Source organism: Syzygium oleosum, unplaced genomic scaffold (assembly GCF_021117445.2).
Source record: "Syzygium oleosum isolate NSW1041296 unplaced genomic scaffold, Sole_v2.1 Sole_v2.01, whole genome shotgun sequence".
NCBI classification, from domain to species: domain Eukaryota; kingdom Viridiplantae; phylum Streptophyta; class Magnoliopsida; order Myrtales; family Myrtaceae; genus Syzygium; species Syzygium oleosum.
In genome coordinates this window covers 645,364-670,144 of record NW_026607485.1, presented here as the reverse complement: position 1 = coordinate 670,144, position 24,781 = coordinate 645,364, and the positions used below count along the sequence as shown (strand labels likewise).

The 24,781-nt window shown below is 41.8% G+C and overlaps 1 protein-coding gene and 1 long non-coding RNA gene across 2 annotated transcripts; both read left to right on the top strand.

Annotated features, from left to right (window-relative positions):
- Nucleotides 1-3,137: 3,137 nt before the first annotated feature.
- Nucleotides 3,138-9,658, top strand: LOC130139269 (uncharacterized). The gene is made up of 2 exons (XM_056315902.1): nucleotides 3,138-3,272; nucleotides 9,059-9,658. Exons 1-2 carry the CDS (start codon nucleotides 3,138-3,140, stop codon nucleotides 9,656-9,658), a joined length of 735 nt encoding a protein of 244 aa, XP_056171877.1.
- Nucleotides 9,659-10,247: 589 nt separating this feature from the next.
- Nucleotides 10,248-19,276, top strand: LOC130138171 (uncharacterized). The gene is made up of 2 exons (XR_008816578.1): nucleotides 10,248-10,526; nucleotides 16,805-19,276. It is a non-coding gene; the product is annotated as an uncharacterized LOC130138171 (long non-coding RNA).
- The last annotated feature ends 5,505 nt before the right edge of the window (nucleotides 19,277-24,781 follow it).

Sequence of the window (24,781 nt, the reverse complement as noted above, 5' to 3'; positions counted from 1 at the left end):
TTTTGGCGAGAAATTGTGATGCCGAAACGCGATAGAAAAATTGACTGAACAAGAAAATTCGACAGAAGAATAATTCGTCCTCCAAATATGATTATCAAATCAAAAATATCCAAGTCTGCTAAAAAGAAACCCTAAAACAAGTTTATATAACCCCAAACCAAGCCCTACTAGGATTAGGAAACATTAAAACGTAAAATTACGAAACTACTCTTTACTAAATTAACCCATAAAAAATACTAAAAAAAAGAAAAACCCCATATAAATAATCTCGAATCGCGAAAATCCATCGTTAGTCACGGCCAAAGGCCGTGAGTATTGATCAGCACGCCGTTTCGCTTCAGTCCACCAAATTTGAGCTCAATCCGAAATCGTTGACTTCGAGCCCGTCAGTTCGTCTAGTCGCATAACGGGTCCACCGATCACCTAGGTACATCATCCTCCCATGCTAGAGAAAGATTCGTCCTCCAATCTGCTTCATCTTCATTGTCGTCGCCAATATCCTCAGGATCTTCTTCCTCTTCAGCGTAGTAAGGTGACAAATCTGCCACATTAAAAGTTCCGGATACATTATACTTACCCGGCAATTCGATCTTGTAAGCATTGTCACTAATTCGCTCCAAAACTCTGAAGGGTCCATCAGCTCTAGGTTGAAGCTTGCCAAATCTACCCGCTGGAATCGTTCTTTCCTAAGGTGAATCCAAACTAGATCACCTTCCTTGAAGACGACTCTTTTCTTGCGTATATCCATGCGTTGCTTATACTTCATGTTCTGCCTATTGATCTGATTATGGACCTGGGAATGCAGCTCTTTGATATGCTTTGCATGTTCTTCAGCTTCTGAACTAAATTGCTTGAGAATTGGTATCGGTGTGAGATCCAATGGAGTAATTGGATTACGCCCATAAACCACCTCAAAAGGAGTCTTGCCTGTAGTTCGATTCTCTGATCTGTTATATGCAAATTCCGCCTGAGGCAACGCCAAGTCCCACTGTCGAGGATTATCTCCAATTAAACTCCGCAGCAAATTCCCTAAGCTTCGATTGATAACTTCTGTTTGACCATCAGTCTGAGGATGATGAGATGAACTAAACTTCAAACTTGTACCCATGTACCTCCAAAGAGTGCGCCAGAAGTGACTCACAAACTTCACATCACGATATGAGGTTATGGACTTAGGAATTCCATGCAGCTTAACAATCTCTTGTAGAAACAATCGAGCAACCTGTGAAGCATCATAGGACTTGCTACACGGGACAAAGTGGGCCATCTTCGAGAATCTATCGACAACCACCATTATTGAATCCTTACTCCGCTGCGTTCTTGGTAAACCCAAGACAAAGTCAAGACTGACATCCTCCCACAGTGCAACTGGAACAGGTAGAGGCATATACAATCCTGCATTAGTACTCTTGGTCTTTGCCCATGACATACCCTGCACCTCTCTATAAAACGTGTCACGTCACGCTCCATCCGAGGCCAATAAAAATGTTCACTCAACAAAGCCTTCGTCTTATCCACGCCAAAGTGCCCAGCTAAACCGCCTGCATGTCCCTCAATAATAATAGATTCCCTCAAAGAACATTGAGGAATGCACAATCTGTTACCTTTAAATAGGTAACCCTTCACGATCTGAAATTGCTGAAAAGGCTCTGTTTTGCTCTTCCTCCAGATATCCCCAAAATAAGGATCATCAACATATAAATCCTTAAAAGTATCAAAGCCTAGAACTTTTACCTGCATCGTAGACAGCAAAGAGTGTTTTCTGCTCAAAGCATCTGCCACACTATTTAGCACTCCTGCTTTATGCCTGATGGAAAAACTGAAAACTTGAAGGAACTCCACCCACTTTGCATGCCTTGCGTTTAATTTGTGCTGCCCATTGATGTATTTCAAGGCTTCATGATCAGAAAATAAGATAAACTCTTTTGAAATAAGATAGTGCCTCCAATGCTCCAAACTCCTCACAATAGCATAAAATTCTTTATCATAAGTTGAATATTTCCTTTTCGCCTCGTTCAACTTCTTACTAAAGAATGCTACAGGTTTACTTTTTTGACTTAGGACACCCCCAATACCAACACCTGAAGCATCACAATGCAACTCAAAAATCTCATTAAAATCAGGAAGCACGAGAACAGGTGCTCAGTCACCTTCCTCTTTAATAATTGAAAGGCAGCTTCTGCCTCCTTAGTCCACACAAATTTACTTCCTTTCAGACAATCCATCAGAGGTGCAATAATAGTACTGAAATCCCGAATAAATCTCCGATAAAAAGATGCAAGCCCATGAAAGCTACGTACCTCATGAATATTTTTCGGAATCTCCCAATTTGTAATAGCCTCAACCTTAGCTGGGTCCATATGAATGCCCTCCTTAGTTACTATATACCCCAAAAAGGTCACACGATTAGTCAAGAAGTGACACTTCTTGGTATTAGCATATAATTTCTGCTCCCTCAAGGTCTCGAACACCCTTCTCAAATGCTGCAAGTGTTGATCAGTCGATGCACTATAAACCAAAATATCATCGAAATATACGACGACAAACTGGGCAATAAAAGGACGAAACACCTGATTCATGAGTCTCATAAAGGTGCTCGGTGCGTTAGATAACCCAAAAGGCATCACCATCTGCTCATACAGACCATCTCGAGTTTTAAAAGCGGTCTTCCATTCATCTCCGGACGCACCCTAATCTGATGATATCCACTCCTCAAGTCTATCTTCGAAAAGATAGTCGCTCCATGCAGTTGATCAATTAAATCATCAAATCTCGAGATAGGAAAGCGATACCTGATCGTGATCTTGTTAACAGCTTTGCTATCCACGCACATTCTCCACGACCCATCTTTCTTAGGAACCAACAAAGCTGGCACTGCACAGGGGCTCATGCTCTCTCGAATTGCACCTTTTTCTAATAGTTCCTGCACTTGCCTCTGCATCTCCTCATGCTCCTTAGGATTCATTCTGTAAGCTGCCTTATTAGGAATAGCAGCTCCTAGAACGAGATCTATACAATGCTGAATGTCCCTCATGGGTAGCAATCCAGGTGGCAATTCCTCTGGTACGACATCAGCAAACTCCTCAAGCATAGGCAGAACTTGAGTTGAAATTTCTAGACTATCAAGATTCTGCTCCATGACTACAACAGCAAAAAGCTCTGGGGCATTCACCGCCTCCTCCCGGAACTCTGATTTGGAAAGCAGATTGCTTTTCCCTTCTTTTCTCAGGTCTGAAGGACCCAGAGTAATAGTTCGGCCATCCTTCTTGAAGGTATAAGTATTTTTGAATCCGTCATGCTGTGTTTTCCTGTCAAACTGCCAAGGTCTTCCTAATAGAATATGATAAGCATCCATTGGAACTACGTCAATTGATGCCGAAGCGCGATAGAAATTAGGCTAAACAGAAGAATCGAAACGATAACGAGGAACAAACTGTTCTCTCAATCGATTAACAATCGATAAGTTTTCAAAACATCCAAAAACTACTACCTCTCAAAACCCTAAAAACGAGTTTATAAAGGGTGTTAACCCTAATGACAAAAAAAATGCAAAAAATACAAAAATACCCTTAATTCGAAAATTACTAAAATAATTTAAAAAAACCATCTAAATGACCCCGTCAATTATCATACTACACACCTTTCCCCCACTAGTGCACTTAGTATGAAAGATATTATGCCTGAGCCACGATTCATCATCTACCTCAGCAATATTTAAAACCCAACGCACCACTAAAGACTCACCAGAATCGGCATAGACAATGTCCTCCGGATCTGGATCGGCATCTGCTTGCTCTCCATCAGATTCATCATAAGTTGGGTCTTCATCAAAAATTGGATTATCTGCGAGTGTCACAAACTGTCGGTTCGGACAATCAGCAGCAAAATGCCCGAGTCCTTGACACTTAAAACATCGCTTGCCTGCAGTTCCTCCCCTGCTAGATCCAGCACTACTCTGCTCTCCTTTTGTTGCAGATTTTGAACCAGCGCCCTTAACTGCTGCCGAGGCTGAAGAACTCCTTGCTTTCCCCCGGGACTCTTTATCCGACCACTTGGAACTGCTGCCTGACCACTTAGAACCGCTGCTACACCACTTGGACTTACTGTTTTTTCTTTTAAACTGCCCCTCCACCTTTAGGGCTAGTTTGCACACATCCTCATATGTCCAATACTGCTGTAATTGGACAACATCAGAGATCTCATATCGCAGCCCTGCCAGGTATTGTGCAATCGTCTGCTCGTCTTCCTCCGCCACATCACAGCGCATCCGCAAGCGATCAAATTCTTCTGTAAATTCCTCAACTGTTTTATTATCTTGCTTGACGTTATGATATTCGATAAACGCCTCTTGCCTATAATGGGTAGGCAAAAAAATTTTCTGCAATAACTTTTTCATCTTCTCCCAGCGATCCACCTTCGGCTTCTCCTCTCTAGCACGTTGCTTTTTCACGTGTTCCCACCAAATCGAAGCATGTTTTCGCAGCCTAATAGCCACTAACTTCACTTTTTACCCCTCAGTTAGGTCTTTAAGATCAAAAATCTGTTCTACCGTATGCAACCAATCAATAAACTCATCAGGATGAGCCTTACCATTAAACTCGGGAATCTCGATCTTCATTCCAAAATTTTGAGAAGAGCGCTGATTTTCGGGTCGTACTCCTCGATTCTGCCCCTGGTTCAGAACCCCAAAAGGGTTTACGTCTTCTTCTTCATCATCGGATGAATCCTCAGATTCCGCTTCTTCGGATTGAACGCCCAACCTCGCCTCCGTAAGTTGTCGCTCCAAATCCTGGATTCGTCTTCTCTGTTCTTCAATTTCTACGTCTCGCAGATCTCTTAGACGCGGTTGGTCGTCTGCTTCAGGAACGCCTCCACGCCCCCGGCCACCACGAGCCCGCCGTCCACGACCGCGATTCTGTTCAGCCATTGATTCAAGCAACCTGTGCTCTGATACCAATTGATGCCGAAACGCGATAGAAAAATTGACTGAACAAGAAAATTCGACAGAAGAACAATTCATCCTCCAAATATGATTATCAAATCAAAAATATCCAAGTCTGCTAAAAAGAAACCCTAAAACAAGTTTATATAACCCCAAACCAAGCCCTACTAGGATTAGGAAACATCAAAACGTAAAATTACGAAACTACTCTTTACTAAATTAACCCATAAAAAAATACTAAAAAAAAGAAAAACCCATCTAAACAATCTCGAATTGCGAAAATCCATCGTTAGTCACGGCCAAATGCCGTGAGTATTGATCAGCACGCCGTTTCGCTTCAGCCCACCAAATTTGAGCTCAATCCGAGATCGTTGACTTTGAGTCCGTCAGTTCGTCTAGTCGCATAACGGGTCCACCGATCCCCTAGGTGCATCAAATTGTATGAAATTGTCTAATTTAGCTTAGGAAAAATCCAATTTGGCGCACCTATGGCATGGGTCCAATATTTTTCACGACCAATTAGGTAATTAAATCCATAAAATTTGTAGGTTTGGTTTGATTGGCTTAAATGGATCAAAATTGGACTGTTTCTCTTCAAATTGGACTATTTTTTTTCTCAAAATTGACGAATCTTTCCTTTCAATTTAGTCCCTCAAAGACTAAATTGCATAAATTTGGAACAATTGAGACTCAACTGCCCAAGAAGAAGACCGAACCGGTTGAACCGGTCAAAACCGGTCCGACCGGTCACCAGCGGAGGAGGCCGGTTCGGCCCTCCTCCGACCAGTTCCTGATCGCTGACGATCAGCAACCGGTGACTCGTCCTTTGAGTAATTCCCCCATGCCCTCCAATTTTTAGATTTTGCAAAAAAGTCATTGGGTTTTGTGAAATTACAAAAATACCCCTAATTAGGTCCTTAATTTCAAAATTAATCAAAACCGTTGATGAGATTAAATCATAGCCATTCAAATTAGCATATGTTAAATGAGGTCTTTGCTTAATCTCCAAGTAAAGGATAAACACAATTCGACCGTTGGATTAAACCGACGACCGAGATTGAATCTTGAGGAGAGTATATAGCTCATTTGCCCTCCTAAATTTGAGAAAGGGGGCGAATTTTACAAAAAAATTCTCTCTCTAATCTGCAATGTCTCTCTCTTCTCTCTCTTTTTCCCACTCTCTCCTTCACGTTCTCTCTCTTTTCTCTCCTCTAAAGACCGCTCACGCGGTTTTCTCAAAGAACCGTCGGTTCACCTCCCACCGGCGGGTCCTTGCCAGCGACACCACCAGCGCTGCCACCCTCTCCGACGTCCGTGTCCGTTCTTTCAACGTCCTGCTGGTCGAAGCCTCGCCGGAGCTACCTCCGATTGCTCCGTCTCTGTGACATTCTGAAATCTGACCCACTTGGGATTTATGAAATGGATGATTTTATGGACGTGCTTGTAGTTAGATCTCGCCCGGAACTGATCACTCATGGGATACTAACCAATAGGGAATGGCTAATTAGGGATTTAAATTCACGCAATAAAAGAAACTCGATCGTGAACCGACTTTCGACCATAAAAAATTGTCGAGGTGACATTTTGAGCCAATGTAGGCCGATCCAAGGATAGTTAGGGATCGATTCGTCGCTGTCATATTAGTGGATCGCGGGTGATTCCGCTTTACCACGAGATGAATTGACGAATGACCCTAAACCTATACCAAACGATCGCGCCTGTCGGAACTAGCGATCGATCCTCGCGATTAAGTGACAATCGAGGTCGTCACGACCCGAGTGAACTTAAACGTGGCTTGATTCAGTATCGGCCACGGGTCAAATGTGCGAATTTCCCCAAAAGCCACCCGTTAGTTCGAGATACGCTCAAGTTACGTTATTTAAATTTAGTCATTAATTAGAGACCAAGTTTGGGCATTGGAAATTATGAAGGTCATTACAGGATAATTGGACGATGTTGTTATTAGCTCGGTTAGCCTCATATTTGTCCGGATTCTTCAGAAAATTCGAATTTTGACGAGAAATGAAAAATGACTGTTTTACCCCTGGGATTTTGTTAAGACCAAGTATAATAGGAGATGGGCATTTTGGTCATTTCACACCCACATTAGAGATAGAAATTGTTGGACAATTTTGCCCTTGAAAATTTTGTGAAATTTCAATTTTGCCCCTGGATATTTTTGGCAAGGATTAATCTAGATCGTTGATCTTAGGATAAGATCAAATCGTGGCCATTGGTTTCGAGATAGAGAGGGGTAGGATGGTCACTTGGCAAGGGCTAGACACCAATTATTGGTGCTTTTAATATTTATTTCCAATTTCTCTCTCTCCCTCTCACTCTCTCTCACTCTCTCGGCATCTCTCTCCCTCTCTCCCTCTCGGCCAAGCTTCCTCCCCCACCCCGCCGTGACCGTAGCTAGCCACCAAGGCCAGCCGTCGCCGTCGTTTCCCCGCCGAGCCGGATCAGCCGCACGCCGGAGCCACCGCTGCCGTCGTGGCCGCTCGCCTCACACCACCACGCCTCACCGTCTCTCTCTCTCTCCCCTGTTTTTCTCCTCACCGAACACCATCATAGCTCTCACTCGGTTCAGCCCCAGCCGAGGTGAACCAGCAGACCGTCCAGCCACAGCCGCCGTCGTCGTACGCCCGTCGAGTGGCCGCCGACTTGCCGCCCCTCCCTTCAGCCCTAGCTAGACTAGGATTATAAGTAAGTGGCCTCCTAAAACTTACTTAGGGTATCGGGTATCGACGGATTTGATTAGGGGCTGAATCGGGTTGATTAGTGACGGTTTAGGGGTTAATTAGTAGCTGTTTAGGGGTTATATTAGTAGACTGATTTGGGGACTGGAATTAGCTGAATTGTGGATGAATTTGTGATGTTTCGGGACTGATTTGATGCTGAGTTGAGTCCTGGAAATCGTGGCGTGAAATGAGGAGCATATGGTCCGATTTAGGGACTAATTGTGTCGGTTTGGTGTGTTGTGTTGCGGCTGGTTTGTGGTGATTGTTATGGCTGAAAATAGACTTGGAAATGTTGAATTTATGCTCACGATAGTGACTGTGATTGTGGGTCCAATGGCGGCCTTGTATGCTCATTGGATTCTGAATTGATTGATTGAAATGTGGACCGTTATATGCGCGCATGGGCTGAATTGAATTGACTGGCAATTGGCCATGATTGGGTGTTAATTGAGCATGTGAAATGCGTGAGGTTCGATGCGTGCATGGGCTGAATTTGATAGGCTGATGATTTGGCATGTTGGTGTGTAAGTCGAGCATGTTCGTATGAGGTTCGAGCGAGTGATTAAATGAAAAATTTATGTGGTATGTCGTGCGTGTGGTCACGAGAGTCCCTGAGGTGTGTACTGTAACGCGGGGAATTGAGCCATCCTGAGGCGTGTACTTTAACGCTGGACAATGCCCGGTATTACCGGAAGACTGCCAACTTGAGGCGTGTACTTCAACGCGGGTTGTGCCGTAGGTGGTGGATGTTGAGCCTGAGGCGTGTACTGTAACATGGGCTAAGAAGTGTTGTGAATATGAGATGGTCGCGTGTAGACCGTGAATTGACAGTGGACCTGAGGCGTGTACTGTAATGCGGGTCGCTGGCAAGTCGAATGAAAATAGTGTGATGAGGCATGAACGAGTGTGTGAAATGCGGAATTGGAAATGCCATATGTTCGACTTGTGTTTCGGGAATGCGATTATGTTGCAATGCGCATGTGGTTGGAAATTGTGTAATTGAGACTAACCTGCAGATTGCGCGTATCAAAAGCCCAGGTAAGTGCATTTGTGTGCATGATGTGTGTTTATTGGGTGATATTATGTTTGGTCTTGTCTGGAGGTACGTATTAGCCTAGGTAGGGTTTAGGGTGTTTACTTGCTGAGACGTGTCTCATGGTTGTTTCAACCAAACAATTTTAGAACCCCGGCCTGGACCATGAATCTCCCACAGCCACCGCCTGAGCGTTTTGGTCTATCGATGCACACTGAGCATAACGTTGTAGAGTACCCGATAGACGATAATATGGCCTGAATCAAGCATACTACCGTAGTCTGGGTAGACATAGGACAGCCCCTTTGGCAAGCCCACACTTATACCGCTTGGTTTTTTCAGGATGGGCTGGACGAGTTCGGCCCGGTCCGTGGGTTTGATGTCCCTTTTGACGGAGTGGGAGATTGGGATCCGTTTGCCATACCCCCTCACGATGGTGAGATGACTAGCCTGGATACTAGTCTCGCCCAATCCGGACATCAGCACATACCCACAGCACCCGAACCTTCAGTGGCTGAGCCTAATCCGGAGCCGGAGGAATCACAGGCAGGGTATGATCCCATGGATGTGGATCTAGGTGTAGTGCCAGAGGAGGGACCCAGAGAAGAAGACCCCAAGGAAGAGCCTGAAGAGGCACCGGAAGAAGAACCCGAAGATGAACCAGAAGAAGATCAAGAAGTAGAGCCAGAAGAGAAACCAGAAGGAGATCTGGAATTAGAACAAGAAGAGCAACTTGAGGATGAGCCAAAGGAAGAGCCAGATGAGGAGTCCGAAGAGGAAGAGTGGATTGAAGTTTCGCTAGAGTCGGGTGATGAGGACAACCCGATTGAGATCGAGGCTGATTCAGAGTCCTCAAAGGAGCTGGTTGATCAGGGGGTTTCAGATTTGGATTCCGGGGAGACTGAATCGGAGTGGACGTCGTCTAGCGGGCGTAGGGGCTAGTTTAGGGGTTGAGTAAATCTTTTGAAGTGTCCCATTTTTGGAAATTAGGGTATACCCAGGCTACTGATCCTTTTTTTATATCGGTGGTGTGAAGTCTAGAAGTTCGGTGTGCATGTATATTATGTGGCTTGTAAACGATGGATATTGTATAAGTTTGAATCAGTAATGGATGTATATTCTCCCTTTTACCCCTAGTTAAATATTGTTCGGGTGTTTGTGGCTTTCGCTAGTGCTTTATCTCTGATGTGTTAGTTTGGGTCGGCGGCGTTTCCTGGGCTGTCGCACTAATTCGACCAAAGAGGGATGCCACGAGCTCGATGGGGCTCGGGGTGTGACAGTCTCTCCTTCTCTTCCCGCGGCATTTTGAACTGGTCTGAATCGGACCGGTTTTGTTCAGCGGCTGGTCCAGGTGATCCAACCACCGTTGATCCCTCCCCAGGCGTGTTCCCAACCTTGCTGTGATCGAAGCTTCATCGAAAAACCACCAAAGAAGCTTTGGTGGCTCCTTTTCCTCAGCGAGTCTGTTCGGTTCAACCGGACCGATCCGATTCCTCTCCCTCGTTGGCGCTGTTCCGGCGTCGATCCGACATCACCGGACCTTCCTTGGTGTCTTCTGGTGGTTGACGTCCGTCCTTGGTGAGCTAAGATCCCTCAGAGCGCTTCGTACATTGATTGACACAAATTGATTGATCATGTTTTTACGCGATAACAAAAGGTAATCTCTCAGTCTCGAATCCGATGAAGCAAGGCTACAATAGGTAGCCGGGGCTAGGATTCACCTTAGGACTTTCTATGGACTCCATATTGATGGTTTATGGCTGTTGATTACATGTTTGATGATTTGATGATGATGTTCTTGAAGTTGGAAGTGTTGCGAAATTCAAATCGGCATTAGTATAAAAATTACAAACAATACAGAATCGCAAATAAACGAAATTGCAATAACAAAGTTGGAATCGATACAAATGAATACTGAGGCCTGTGTTTGACACAGTTTCCTTAAAACAGATTCGTTCCCTTCAGGACGCGTCCGAGGTTTCGTGAACGTCTGTCTCTCAGGATACAACGGTTGACTGCTAAGAAGTAATCAGGACTTCAAAGCTTCGAGCGAACTTGAACAAATTGCGGAACTGAACACTATCGAAAACCGTGCAAATACAGAGAATATAAAACAGAGGAAGAATGATTTCGAAAAAATAGAACGCAGGGGAGAGCATTTCGGGAATAATAACGGCCGATTAAATCTGTCGTTACAAAATCAATACGAATAACGGACGATTAAATCTACCGTTATAAAATCAATACGAATAACGGACGATTAAATCCGCCGTTATAAAATCAATACGAATAACGGATGATTAATTTTGCCATTATAAAATCCGCACGTTACGAAATTCGTAACAGTTTGAGTTGAAAAAAATAAATCAGAAGGCAAAATTGGGCTCTTCGCGAGGCCCACTTTTCGGTCCTGCAATCGTGTACGCGGGATGTGCGCTCGCGCCCAAGTTTCAACTTGTCGGGCGTCGGATTTGCACCCCCCCTGCGCTTGCGCGCGAGGCAGAGAGTTTGTGCTATGATAGTTACCACTTCAAATAAGTGTAACTGTATATAAAGCACTCCATAGCCTTCTTTCTTTTCCGATGTGGGAATAGTGTTTTTCACTTCCCACTTCCAACTCAAGGGTGTTCTTTGAGCATCAATTTCTCATTCATTCACCCATCAATTTATCCCATATTTCCAACAATCCCCCACATGAATGAAAATTGTTTTAGTTTTGACTCTGTGATAGTGTTCAACAATTGAAACCTGTATAGGATAGGTAGGTATTACCCTTTGAACCTTCCCTTGTGAAAGTATATTTACTTTACTAGTTGTCCAGTAGACATGATGTCCTTGAACTGTCCAGCTTTCTTATGTAAATGAACCATACACTTCACACAGGAATCATCTAAACGTTTGTTCAGTTCTCATAGTTATGTTCGTTTTGGCCATGAACATCAACCTGGTTCTGCAAGAGTTTCTAAAGAATTTAGCCCTAATAATTCTCCTTTGAAGCGGCCCCACTTCTCTCTTACATAGGTGATTACTTAATTTTGAGTAATTTGTTTACTCCACTTAAGAATCATTAAAGCAAAAATGCTATCCTTTCCTTTATAATATCACTGTTATTTTATATAGGAATGGTTTTAGGGATAACCCCCACAGTGACATCACTAAGTTTATATAATTAGGTTGTCCCTTTGAACCTAGATCTTGGGATCTCCAGTCAACTAGGTTGGGTTTCCTTTATATCAACTTATTCTTTCATGGGCTTCAGTCCCATTCCTCTTGTCGATTTCTCAACTAACTTTCTATTTAACCCTTTGGTTAGCGGATCCGCAATATTATCCCTTGACTTTACGTAGTCAATGGAGATAATTCCTGTTGAGAGTAGTTGTCTAATGGTATTATGTCTACGACGTATATGTCTAGACTTACCATTATACATATTACTCTGTGCTCTTCCAATCGCAGATTGACTATTACAATGTATACTTATTGGTGGCATAGGTTTTTGCCATTTTGGAATATCCTCTAAGAAATGGCGTAGCCATTCAGCCTCTTCACCACATTTATCTAATGCTATAAATTCAGATTCCATTGTGGATCTGGCTATAACAGTTTGTTTACAGGATTTCCAAGATACGGCTGCTCTTGCTAGTGTGAATACATATCCACTAGTAGATTTTGAGTCTTTTATATCAGATATCCAGTTCGCATCACTATATCCTTCCAGAACAGCTGGGTATCTGGTATAATGCAGGCCATAATTCCGAGTATATCGTAAGTACCTGAATACTCTCACTATTGCTTTCCAATGGTCAGCACTCGGATTGCTTGTGTATCTACTTAATTTACCAACCGTATAGGCAATGTCTGGTCTAGTACAACTCATTAAGTACATTAGACTTCCAACAACTCTAGAGTACTCTACTTGAGAAATACCCTCTCCTCTATTCTTGGAAAGATGAAGACTATTGTCTAATGGTGTTCTAGCAATACCAGAATCATTCATGTTGAATTTTTCAAGAATCTTGTCCACATAGTGTGACTGGTTTAAAATAAGACCTTCTGATGTTCTTATGATTTTAATTCCTAAAATCATATCAGTAGGTCCCATATCTTTCATGTCAAATCTTGAATTCAACATATACTTGGTAGATTTGATCATTTTATCATCACTACCAACAATTAATATGTCATCTACGTAAAGACATAAAATGACATAGCCATTTGTTGTCTCTTTAATGTAGACACATTTATCACATTCATTAATCTTAAAACCATTGGTAATCATTGCATTATCAAACTTTTCATGCCACTGTTTTGGTGCTTGTTTTAGGCCATACAATGATTTCACCAATTTACAGACTTTTCTTTCTTGTCCTGGAACTATAAAACCCTCAGGTTGTTCCATGTAGATTTCTTCATCCAAATCACCATTTAGGAAAGCTGTTTTTACATCCATTTGATGTACTTCCAGATTTTGCAATGCTGCAATTGCAATTATCATCCTAATGGAGGTTATTCTCGTCACAGGAGAATAAGTATCAAAGTAATCTAAGCCTTCTCGTTGTTTGTATCCTTTGATCACAAGTCTGGCTTTGTACTTATCAATGGAGCCATCTGCTTTCATCTTCCTTTTAAAAATCCATTTGGACTTTAAAGGCTTACAACCAGGAGGAAGATTCACTAGCTCCCAAGTATGATTCTGCAAAATAGAATCAACTTCACTTTTTATTGCTTCTTTCCAAAGAGGTCCCTCAGAAGAATTTACAGCTTCTGCATAATTTAATGGTTCCTTTTCTAACAAATAAGTTAGAAAATCATTTCCAAAAGATTTTTCCACTCTTGCTCTTTTGCTATGTCTCGGTTCTAGTTCATGATCTGAGTCATGAATTTCATGAGCCGAATCGTGACTTTCTTCATTCATAGTTTCATTCTTTCGTTTAGATGAACTTGATCCATCATTGGATTTACAAGGAAATACATTTTCAAAGAATGATGCATTCCTAGATTCCATGATCGTATTCTTGTGTATATCTGGAATTTTAGATTCATGCACAAGAAATCGATATGCATTACTGTTATGTGCATAGCCTATAAAGATACAGTCCACTGTTTTAGGACCTATCTTTGTCTTCTTTGGTGTTGGAACCGCCACTTTTGCAAGACACCCCCACACTCGCAAGTGTTTGTAGGATGGTCTCCTACCTTTCCATAACTCATAAGGGGTTTTATCCTCTTTCTTTCGAGGTACCTTATTTAAAAGGTAATTGCTTGACAATATAGCTTCTCCCCACATATTTTGAGGCAAACCTGAATTTAGTAATATCGCGTTCATCATTTCTTTCAATGTGCGATTTTTACGTTCAGCAACACCATTTGATTGAGGAGAGTAAGGCGCAGTTATTTCATGTATAATTCCGTGTTGTGCACAAAATTCACCAATTGGTACTTCATACTCGCCACCTCTATCACTTCTCAATCTTTTAATTTTCTTATTGAGTTGATTTTCAACTTCATTCTTATAGAGAACAAATTTCTCTAAGGCTTCGTCTTTGCTTTTAAGCAAATACACATAGCAGTATTTGGTGTTATCATCGATAAAAGTAATAAAATATTTATTACCACCTCTCGTTTGAATGAATTTCAAATCGCAAACATCACTATGCATTAATTTAAGGGGTTCAGTGTTTCTTTCAATTGTTTGAAATGATGATCTCGTTAATTTTGCCTCAACACAAATTTCACATTTATGTTTTGAATCAATTTGAAATGAAGGTATATGTTCCAAGTTAATTAATCTACGCAATGTATCATAATTAACGTGTCCTAGTCTACCATGCCATAAATTGGAAGACTCAAGCAAATAAACGGAAGACTTATTATTTTTATTGATAATTGTCATTACATTGAGCTTAAAAAGCCCATCAGTTACATATCCCTTCCCCACATACATTCCGGATTTAGACAAAATAACTTTATCTAACTCAAACACCATACGAAATCCATGCTTGTTCAACAGAGACCCAGAAACCAGGTTCTTTAGGATTTCTGGCACATACAGGACATTGTTTAGAGTCAGCTCTTTTCCAGAGGTCATCTTCAGCAACACTTTCCCTTGGCCTTCGACAGCAGAAGAGGCAGAGTTTCCCATAAAAACCTTTTCCCCATTTATTGGTTCAAGATTTGTGAATAGGTCCTTGTTAGAGCATATGTGCCTAGTGGCACCAGTGTCAATCCACCATTCTTTCGGATTGGACCCAACTAAGTTTACTTCAGAAACCATTGCAGAAAGGTTTATGTTTGACACGTCTTGAGCGATGCCATTCACCATATTTGTCTCATAATTCTTCTTCTTTGGAAGTCTGCATTCCATAGATCTATGCCCCATTTTACCACAATTGAAGCATTTTCCTTGGAACTTGTTCTTGGAAACTCCTCCTTTTGGCCCCAGCTTTGGCTTGGCAATCTTCTTGTTCTTGTGGCCTTGTCTAAGCTCCACAACATTTGCCTTAGCTGTATTAGGATTGAACCCTTTGCGTTCAGATCCTCTATTGTCTTCTTCGATTCGAAGTCTAACAATCAGCTCTTCCAGGTTCATTTCCTTTCGCTTGTGCTTGAGATAGTTTTTGAAATCCTTCCACCCAGGAGGTAGCTTTTCAATAATAGCGGCCACTTGGAAGGTTTCACTCAAGATCATTCCTTCAGCCTGAATTTCATGCAAGATCACTTGAATTTCTTGCACTTGACTGATCACAGTCTTAAAGTCCACCATCTTATAATCAAGGAATCGACCGATAACAAATTTCTTTGCTCCGGCATCCTCTGTTTTATATTTCCGGTCCAAGGCTTCCCATAATTCCTTTGCCGTCTTTTTTGCACAATAGACATTGTACAATGAGTCATGTAAACCATTCATGACATAGTTTCTGCACAGGAAGTCAGAGTGCTTCCAGGCTTCAACAGCGTTGAAGGCTTGCTTATCCGTTTCTCCATCGGATATCTTAGGAGCTTCCTCAGTCAAGAATCTCGCAAGATTCAAAGTTGTTAAATAAAACAACATCTTCTGTTGCCACCTTTTAAAGTTCGATCCGTCGAACTTTTCAGGTTTCTCACCGTGGTGGACAGAAACCGCAGGATGGACAGAGGATGAGCCAGGCAGTTGGACAGCTGAGGCATAGGCAGAGTTTTTGGCGATGTTGTCAGCAGCCACATCGACACCATCGTTTTCAGCAGCCACATCCACGACTTCTTTACCCGTAGCCATTTGAATTTCTAAAAGCGCGGATCTGTTTTAAGATTGTTGCAAAATTCAAATCGGCATTAGTATAAAAATTACAAACAATACGGAATCGCAAATAAACGAAATTGCAATAACAAAGTTGGAATCGATACAAATGAATACCGAGGCCTGTGTTTGACACAGTTTCCTTAAAACAGATTCGCTCCCTTCAGGACGCGTCCGAGGTTTCGTGAACGTCTGTCTCCCAGGATACAACGGTTGACTGCTAAGAAGTAATCAGGACTTCAAAGGTTCGGGCGAACTTGAACAAATTGCGGAACTGAACACTATCGAAAACCGTGCAAATGCAGAGAATATAAAACAGAGGAAGAATGATTTCGAAAAAATAGAACGCAGGGGAGAGCATTTCGGGAATAATAACGGCCGATTAAATCTGTCGTTATAAAATCAATACGAATAACGGATGATTAATTCTGCCATTATAAAATCCGCACGTTACGAAATTCGTAACAGTTTGAGTTGAAAAAAATAAATCAGAAGGCAAAATTGGGCTCGTCGCGAGGCCCACTTTTCGGTCCTGCAATCGTGTACGCGGGATGTGCGCTCGCGCCCAAGTTTCAACTTGTCGGGCGTCGGATTTGCACCCCCCCTGCGCCTGCATGCGAGGCAGAGAGTTTGTGCTATGATAGTTACCACTTCAAATAAGTGTAACTGTATATAAAGCACTCCATAGCCTTCTTTCTTTTCCGATGTGGGAATAGTGTTTTTCACTTCCCACTTCCAACTCAAGGGTGTTCTTTGAGCATCAATTTCTTATTCATTCACCCTTCAATTTATCCCATATTTCCAACAGGAAGATGATCTGCAATTTCGAGTTTCTGGACCTGCTTTCTGTTTTGTCGATTTTGACCTGTTAAACTTCATTTCTGGACTTCGACACCTTCTGGACTCTCGTAATACGCTTGGAGAGCTTCGATTTGATATCTTACGGCACTCGATTTGGTATCGTTTACTACCTGAAAACCTATTCTAAAGTTTGCATCAGAATTAGAAGTTCTGTTGTTCTGTTTCTTCAAGTTTTTACACGATTTGAACAATTTTGCTAATTTTTTGCTGATTTTTCTGTTCGGATCTGGATGTTGTGGTCTTCATAAAAGTTGCTGAGAATCATCTTGATTATAACTTGTGTTTTTTCTAGATTTGTCTGATGTGTCTAGATGAATGAAATCCTCTGTGAATCGACCTAAGGTCTGAAATGGCTTTCTGCATTGATTACTCTGAATCAGGTTGTTCGGTTTGATGATTTTTTGCTGCCTTGTGTGTTGAGATTCAATAGGAGTTGTCCCATGAAAAATGATCTAAATCAGGTTGTTTATAATATATATTTTGCTCGGAATTTTTGGAATATGCCTAAGTGTGGAAAACTGATGAAATTTGACCTCTGCACATGCTAATTTTGCCCGACCTGCACTGTTGTTGATTTTTTTTCTGATTTTTATGCTAAGATTTAAACTTAGGTCTCTCATGAAAAATGTTCACATATGTCTTGATTGCAACATATAAATTTTTCAGATTTTTTGGAGATAAGTAGATGGGTAAAAACCTCTGTGAACTGACTTTATGTCTTGTCTGCCTCTAATGGAACGCGAATTGGATTTGCTAAAAATTGAATGTGCGATTGTGATTTCCTGACCCTGATGTCTTCATGAAAGTCATGGTATAGTTCATTACCTTTTCAAAAAGGTATAAATCGTGTCATTCGGTCATCATCTGCATGGTCAATCGCATGCTCATTGTTGAATCCCTGTTCTGTAATTGTTGATTTCAAGGAACCTGATCTGTTTTCCCATTTTTACATGTTTTTTTTTAGAATCACAATTAGGTTTGGATTTCTCATGAAAAACGTTCATCATGTTGTATACTATTCACATGATTTATATCACATTTTTTGCCATGCCATGAGGATAGTAAACAACATGTATCTTGTGAGCTCATCTGCTGCAATTCATTACTGATATGCATCATTGTAGAAACCTTTTCAATTGATCATGAAATTGTTGTTAATCAAACCCGATGCCTTCTAGAAAGTCTTAGAACACGTCTTAAGCTTTCTAATGATGCCGAGATTGTCTCATTTGCATGTCCATAGACCCCTTTACTATTTTTATGAGGTTCCCCTGAAATCTGGAAAATTGTAAATTCGGAATGCTTAATGTGCCAATTCTGCGTTTGCGCTTTGCTGATTTTGTGTGAATTTTTCGGAAAAGATTTTGATGATGAGTTCTTCATGGACTTTGATTTTCATTCCCAGACCTAGGTCGTGAAAAAATTTGATAATTTTTGGACAACATTAACATGCCCAAATTTCCATGAGGTTGCTCTGAAAATCTGCTCCTATGTTCTGTTCTGATGCACTTATTCATATTCTGTGATTTTGTAAATTCATGTGTAGCTTATCTTAGGAAGTTTTCTCACAAACAATGTTCGTTGTTGTGTGCTTGATGTACCATAAATTTTCCAAAACTATTTGACCATGGGTCCTTTTCCAATTGAATGCATCTTGTATTCCCTGTTCTGCTGTTCTTTGTTTTTCCTTTATGATTTGTCTTTGTTTTAGGATTTTTAGAAAATAATGCATGCTGAACCGGTTTTTAATGTTTTCACGAGTTTTAATTCTCACAATTTATCGATTTTCTAGTGCATCTGCTTGTGATTGGCGCGTGATGAATTAAATGAGGTGACCCGATGTCGGTTCACTAATTTGAGTGATTGGATGAGAATCAAGGTCTTTTGACCTGTTTGCATGCTTAATTCATCGCTATGCTATGTGATTTTTAGATGTATGCCTAGGGATGGTGCATGATCGTGGGTCCAAATTGGGGATTACACATAGAAACTGATTTAGGAATTCATGGTATTAATTGCTGTTGGTGAACATCAATGGTAGTTAATAACCATGAATTGTGTATAAAATGAACATGAGTAGATAATAAGAGGTATCGATGCATGTCGGAACAAAGGCCGACCCTGAGGCAACCTTTGAAATTCTTCGTCCCTTGTTTGTTATCTTTGATTGACTTGTGATGCTGTGTACTTTGTGATTGTATATTGTTTGTTGTTGTTCTTTCTTTAGTTTCAGTTTTAGATTAGGGTTAGAATAGGTCCAAAAAGATGACGGTCTTGAATATGGCGAAGGTCGATGTCCATTCCGACTCTATTCTTTGTATACGGCGATGGTCGAAGTCCATTTCGATCTATTTTCTTGTAAAAATTCATTCATTACCCAACATATGTCTCGGGTTTCTTATACACGTTGTATAAACACCCAATGAGTTGCCAGTTTTTCTTCCTTGCACCTAGAATTAGCTAGTTCTTTCAATACCTTGGTTGTTTACTTTACGCAGTGCTTTTTAATACAATTGTTTGTTGATATTTTTTTTTTCTTTCTTTTCTAGACTAAGAGAGGATTAGTTTAGATTATTAAATGAAAACACAAAAACAAGATGCATGATCACATAGTGGACTAGGACTTTGGCATGAAAATGCTAAAAAAATAAATGCATGACAACTTAGATGACAGCCATGATAAGTTTAGCAGTATCGAAAGGGTGTTAATAGAAATATTAACGTAAGCTAGTCCTCCAACTCATGATCTCCGGTTTTCGTAGAAACCGAAACGAAACTCCCGCGTTTCAGTTGGGTATTCTAGCCGACCCCCGACCTAGGCTAGTGGCGACTCCTAAAAAAAATAAAATCGATCCGTTGTCACGCGAGGTATGGATTTAGGAAAATGCACGTTCATGATCAATGAACTATATGGATTACCAAAAGATCGATGCTTTGGTAAGCCATCTTTTATGATGTGCCAAATGGACCGTATAGATGACTAAAAGATTGACGCTTTGGTAAGCCATCTTTTATGATGTGCCATGCCGACCGTATGGATGACTAAAAGATCGACGCTTCGGTAAAGCTATCTTTTATGATGTGCCATATGGACCGTTTCATGAACACTTACTTCTAAACCCGCTTCATCGAGTTCGGCTCTCGAGAGGTAGGTCGCGATAGTATTTTTTTTTTCATTTTTGGAACCTTTTTTCTATTGGAAAACTTCTTTTCTTTTTAGTTTTTTCAAATGTCTACTTAAGCGAGCCACGCTAGAAATTGGTCGAGATAATTACCAAATCAATCATAAACCTACTATGCGGTTGCCAATTCAGTCCTAAACTTAATCTTTATGCAAATTTCCAATATAATTCTTCTAGCCAATTGCCGCCGGAAATTGCTGGAGTAACGTAAACTCATTCTCGACTGTTCTACGTGGCATGCTGGCCTTGACAACTTTACTTGACATATCCTACGTGGATCGCCAAGTCAGTAATTTCTGGCAACAATTGCTCGGAAGAATTACAATGAAATTTAGCGCAAAGTTTTAGGAATACATTGGCACAATCAAGAAGTTTAAGTAGACTGAACTGACATCCATACAATAAGTTTAGGTTTGAATTGGTAAGTTCCCTAGAATTTGTTCGTGCCAACAATACCACTTCTGCAGTTTGACTATTTATTAATGCCTTACGACGGAACAAATTGATTACGCAAGTCCCACTAGTAAGAGGACTCCATTGTAGGGAAATGAAAACTATGAGGACGAAGTTGCAAAACTAAGAAAAGTTAAGGGACATGCACAAAGGAATCAGAACAATGCAGGCTTTGTTCACATCTGGATTAATGCTATCCATCAAGCCGTGAGGCCAAACGTTTGATGTCCCAAAGGACCAACCTCATGTGATTATCTTTTTAAGTTATCAATTATATTGTTTACAGAAATGGCATCGTCGAAGTATCTTCGACAGGCCAAGAGTCTTTCCTTCACTCAAACAAAGCCGAAGCTTAGAGGACGAAATTACAAAACTAAGAAAAGTTAAGGGACATGCACAAAGGAATCAGAACAATGCAGGCTTTGTTCACATCTGGATTCATGCTATCCATCAAGCAGTGAGGCAAAACGTTTGATGTTCCAAAGGACCAACCTCGTGTGATTATCTTTTTAAGTTATCAATTATATTGTTTACAGAAATGGCATCGTCGAAGTATCTTCGACAGGCCAAGAGTCTTTCCTTCACTCAAACGAAGCCGAAGCTTAGAGGACGAAATTGCAAAACTAAGAAAAGTTAAGGGACATGCACAAAGGAATCAGAACAATGCAGGCTTTGTTCACATCTGGATTCATGCTATCCATCAAGCCGTGAGGCAAAACGTTTGATGTCCCAAAGGACCAACCTCGTGTGATTATCTTTTTAAGTTATCAATTATATTGTTTACAGAAATGGCATCGTCGAAGTCTCATCGACAGGTGAAAGGGATCACGTATTCCTCAAGGTATCGCCAATGAAAGGATTGTCCCGATTTGGTAAGAAAGGGAAATTAAGTCCACGGTTGGTGGGACCTTTTGAGGTGTTGGAAAGGATTGGAGATTTAGCGTATCGACTCGCCTTACCGCCAAACTTATCTCAGGTGCACAATGTATTCCACGTGTCGATGTTGAGGAAGTATGAATCGGATCCAGCTCAGGTACTGAATTATGAGGAGATAGTGTATGACAAAGTGTCGTACGTGGAAAGACCGGTGCGGATCGAGGATAGGAAGGAACAAGTCTTAACGAGCGAGACAATCCCACTGGTCAAGGTGATTTGGGAATATCACGGGACCGAAGGCGCTACTTGGGAAAGCGAGGAACTGATGAGACATCATTACCCCCAGTTGTTTGAATAGTATGGTTTTGATTGTAAATTTCGAGGACGAAATTTTTATAAGGGGGGAAGAGTTGTGACATTCCAAATTTTGACCCACTTGGTATTTATGAAATGCTTGATTTCAATAATGCACTTGTAGTAAATCTCACCCAGACTTGATCACTCTTGGGATACTAACCGTTAGGGAAAGGCTAATTAGGGATCTAGATTCGCGGGACCATAGAACCTGACCATGGATTGACTTTCGACCATAAGGATTGTCGAGGTGATATTTTGGGCTAATATAGACCGATCTAAGGATGGTCATGGATCGATTTGCGAATGTCGTATAATTGGATCGCCGGTGATTCGGCCTCGCTAGAATACGAAATTTGCAAACGATCTCAAACCTATTCCAAACGATCGCGTTCTCTAGAACTAGTGATTGACCCTCGCAATTACATGACAATCGAGGTCGCCATGGCTCAAGTGAACTTAAGCGTGGTTCGATTTAGTATCGACCACGGGTCGAATGTACGAATTTTCCCGAAAGCCATCCGTTAGTTTGAAATAAGCTCAAGTCGCGTTTATTTGAGTTTGGCCATTAAATAGAGACTGAGTTTGGTTGTTGAAAATTTCGATAGTCATGATACGATATTTGGACGACGTCAGAAGTACCGTGGTCAGTTTTGAATTTGCTCGAATTCGTCAGAAAATTGGAATTTTGGAAGAAAATGGAAAATGACCGTTTTGCCCTTGAGATTTTATGAAGGCCAAGTATAAATGAGAGGGGCATTTTGGTTATTTCACACCAACTTCAGATGCACTTTTTGTGAAATTCCAACTTTGCCCTTGGATATTTTTGATGGGATTCGATCTGGGCCGTCGATTTTTAGATAAGATCGAATCGTGGCTGTCGGATTAAAAGTAGAGAGAGGGTTAGGATGGTAATTTTACCTAGGGGGTAGACTAGGTTTTCTTTTCTTTTCTTTTCTTTCTTTTCTCTCTCTCTTCCCTCATTTTTCACGATCACTCTCTCCTTCTCCTCCCTCTCTGGCCGTGAGTTCCTCAGCCCCCTCTCCTTCATGTGAGTTGGCCAACCGGCCAGCCAATCGCCGTCCATTCGTCGCCGTTTCGTCGAACCGTCGATTGCCCTTTTGTCGTGTCGCACTACTACCGCAACCACCGTCTCTCTCTCTCATTTCCCACCGTGAAACACCATCACCAGCCACCCCTTTTCAGCCAAGAACAGTCGAGAAACCAGCAGCCCATCGCCGCCGCTCGTGGACGCCGGTGAGTCGCCGGTACCCCTTTTCGTGGGACGCCGCTGCCGCTGCTGTTTGCTCTCTGTCCAGCCACCTTTGAGGGCTTGATTTTGCATGGAATTACAAGTAAGTGATATCCTAACCCTCGCCTAGGATAACGGGTAATTTCGGGTTAGTTCGGGCCCGTTTTAGCGAGTTTTAGGGGTTATTCGTAGAGAAATGGTTGGACTGCTTTGGCTGAGCTGTTTGGATGAAATTATGATGATTTTTTAGGTGGATTGGAGGTTAGAATTGATTGATTTTGTGATTGGAATAATTACGAGTGATTATTATAACTTATGGCATGAAAAACGGGCCTAAATGTGTCGTTATAGTGATTTTTCTGTGGTGGCCGAATCACTATTCATTCTGTGGCTGAATTGATGCATATTGGTGTTTGAGACATAGTGCGTATTGGTTTGGGGTTGTCGGTAGGAGTACGACGCCCGTGAGTGGTGAAATTTGGCTTAAAATGCAAAAATTCGCGTTAAATTGTGCACGTGCGAATTGAATTGGTAAAATTGTGAGTTTGCATGGCTTACTGGTAGCCTGTATATGTTGGATGACGCGTGCGAATTGGTCGTATGAAATTGGCATGAGATTGGGTGTCGATGTGTTACATGGCCATTAAATACCCTAAAGCGTTTTTACGCGGGGTCCAGATAATAATTGGAAAATGTGTGCACGTGTGATAAGATAATCCCTGAGGCGTGTTGATGCGAGGAATTGAACCCGTCCTGAGGCGTGTTACGCGGGACGGTGCCCGGCTATACCGGAAGACTGCCAACCTGAGGCGTGTTCGTTTACGCGGGTTGTACAGTAAGAGGAGATCGGTGTTGCGCCTGAGACGTGTTATGCGGGCTAGAGACACTTAGCCTGAAGCGTTTTTACACGGGCTATAGAAGTGTTGTTCAACCTGATGTGTATTACGCGGGTTGTGTTATAAAAAGTGAGATCGGTGTTGCACCTGAGGCGTGTTCGTTTACGCGGGCTAGAGACACTGAGCCTGAGACGTGTTCATTTACGCGGGTTATAGAAGTGTTGTTGGACCTGAGGTGTGTTTACGTGGGTTAGAGATCGATGGCTAGTTTTTGGACCTGAGGTGTGTTTACGCGGGTCAGAAATAAATTGGATGCGTGTGCCCGAGTGAAATGATGAAAGTATGATGTTGTGTCTATCATGTGAATATTGGTGTGGTTTTGGTTTGAATGGAATCTTTGAGTGTGGCATGTTATCGGTTGTTAATGGTAATGCTTGATTTAGCATGTGAAGTTTCGTGTGTATCAAGTTGAGATGTTGGTGCCTGCAATTGTTCTGGTTTACTGATTGTGTGATTGGCGTGCTTGAATGTGACCAGAGATACGTGTTAGCCTAGGTTGGGTTTAGGGTGTTGCTTACTGAGAACTGTTCTCACGGTTTTATTTAAAACCATTTAGCCGATCGAAGTTCCAGCGGAGTCAGGAGACGAGGACAATCCGATTGAGATCAATGCTGAGTCCAAGTCTTCAGAGGAACAGTCTGGCATCGACGAGACTGATTCTGAGTGGACCCCCCCTCTAGGGCTAATAGGGGTTAGTTAAAAGTTTTAGGGGTTGGACAGTTTTGAGAGGCGCCCCTTTTTGGTGTAAGTGATAGTCTACCCGAAGCCGCTAGCCCTTTTTGTTATCGGCGGTTGTTGGTGCAGAGGTTGCTGGTTGTGATGGATTGTAATGGATATTGTATATATCGCGGTGTAATAAAGTGCTTGGTGGTTTGGTGATTTATCCCTCCCTGTTACCCCTTTTCTAATTCTTGT

Excerpts from the sequence above, each read along its gene's own strand:
- LOC130139269 (XM_056315902.1), top strand. The coding sequence starts at position 3,138 with ATGACTACAACAGCAAAAAGCTCTGGGGCATTCACCGCCTCCTCCCGG. Across the intron at positions 3,273-9,058 it reads TTCGGCCATCCTTCTTGAAG|GATGGGCTGGACGAGTTCGG; the intron begins GTATAAGTATTT and ends TGGTTTTTTCAG.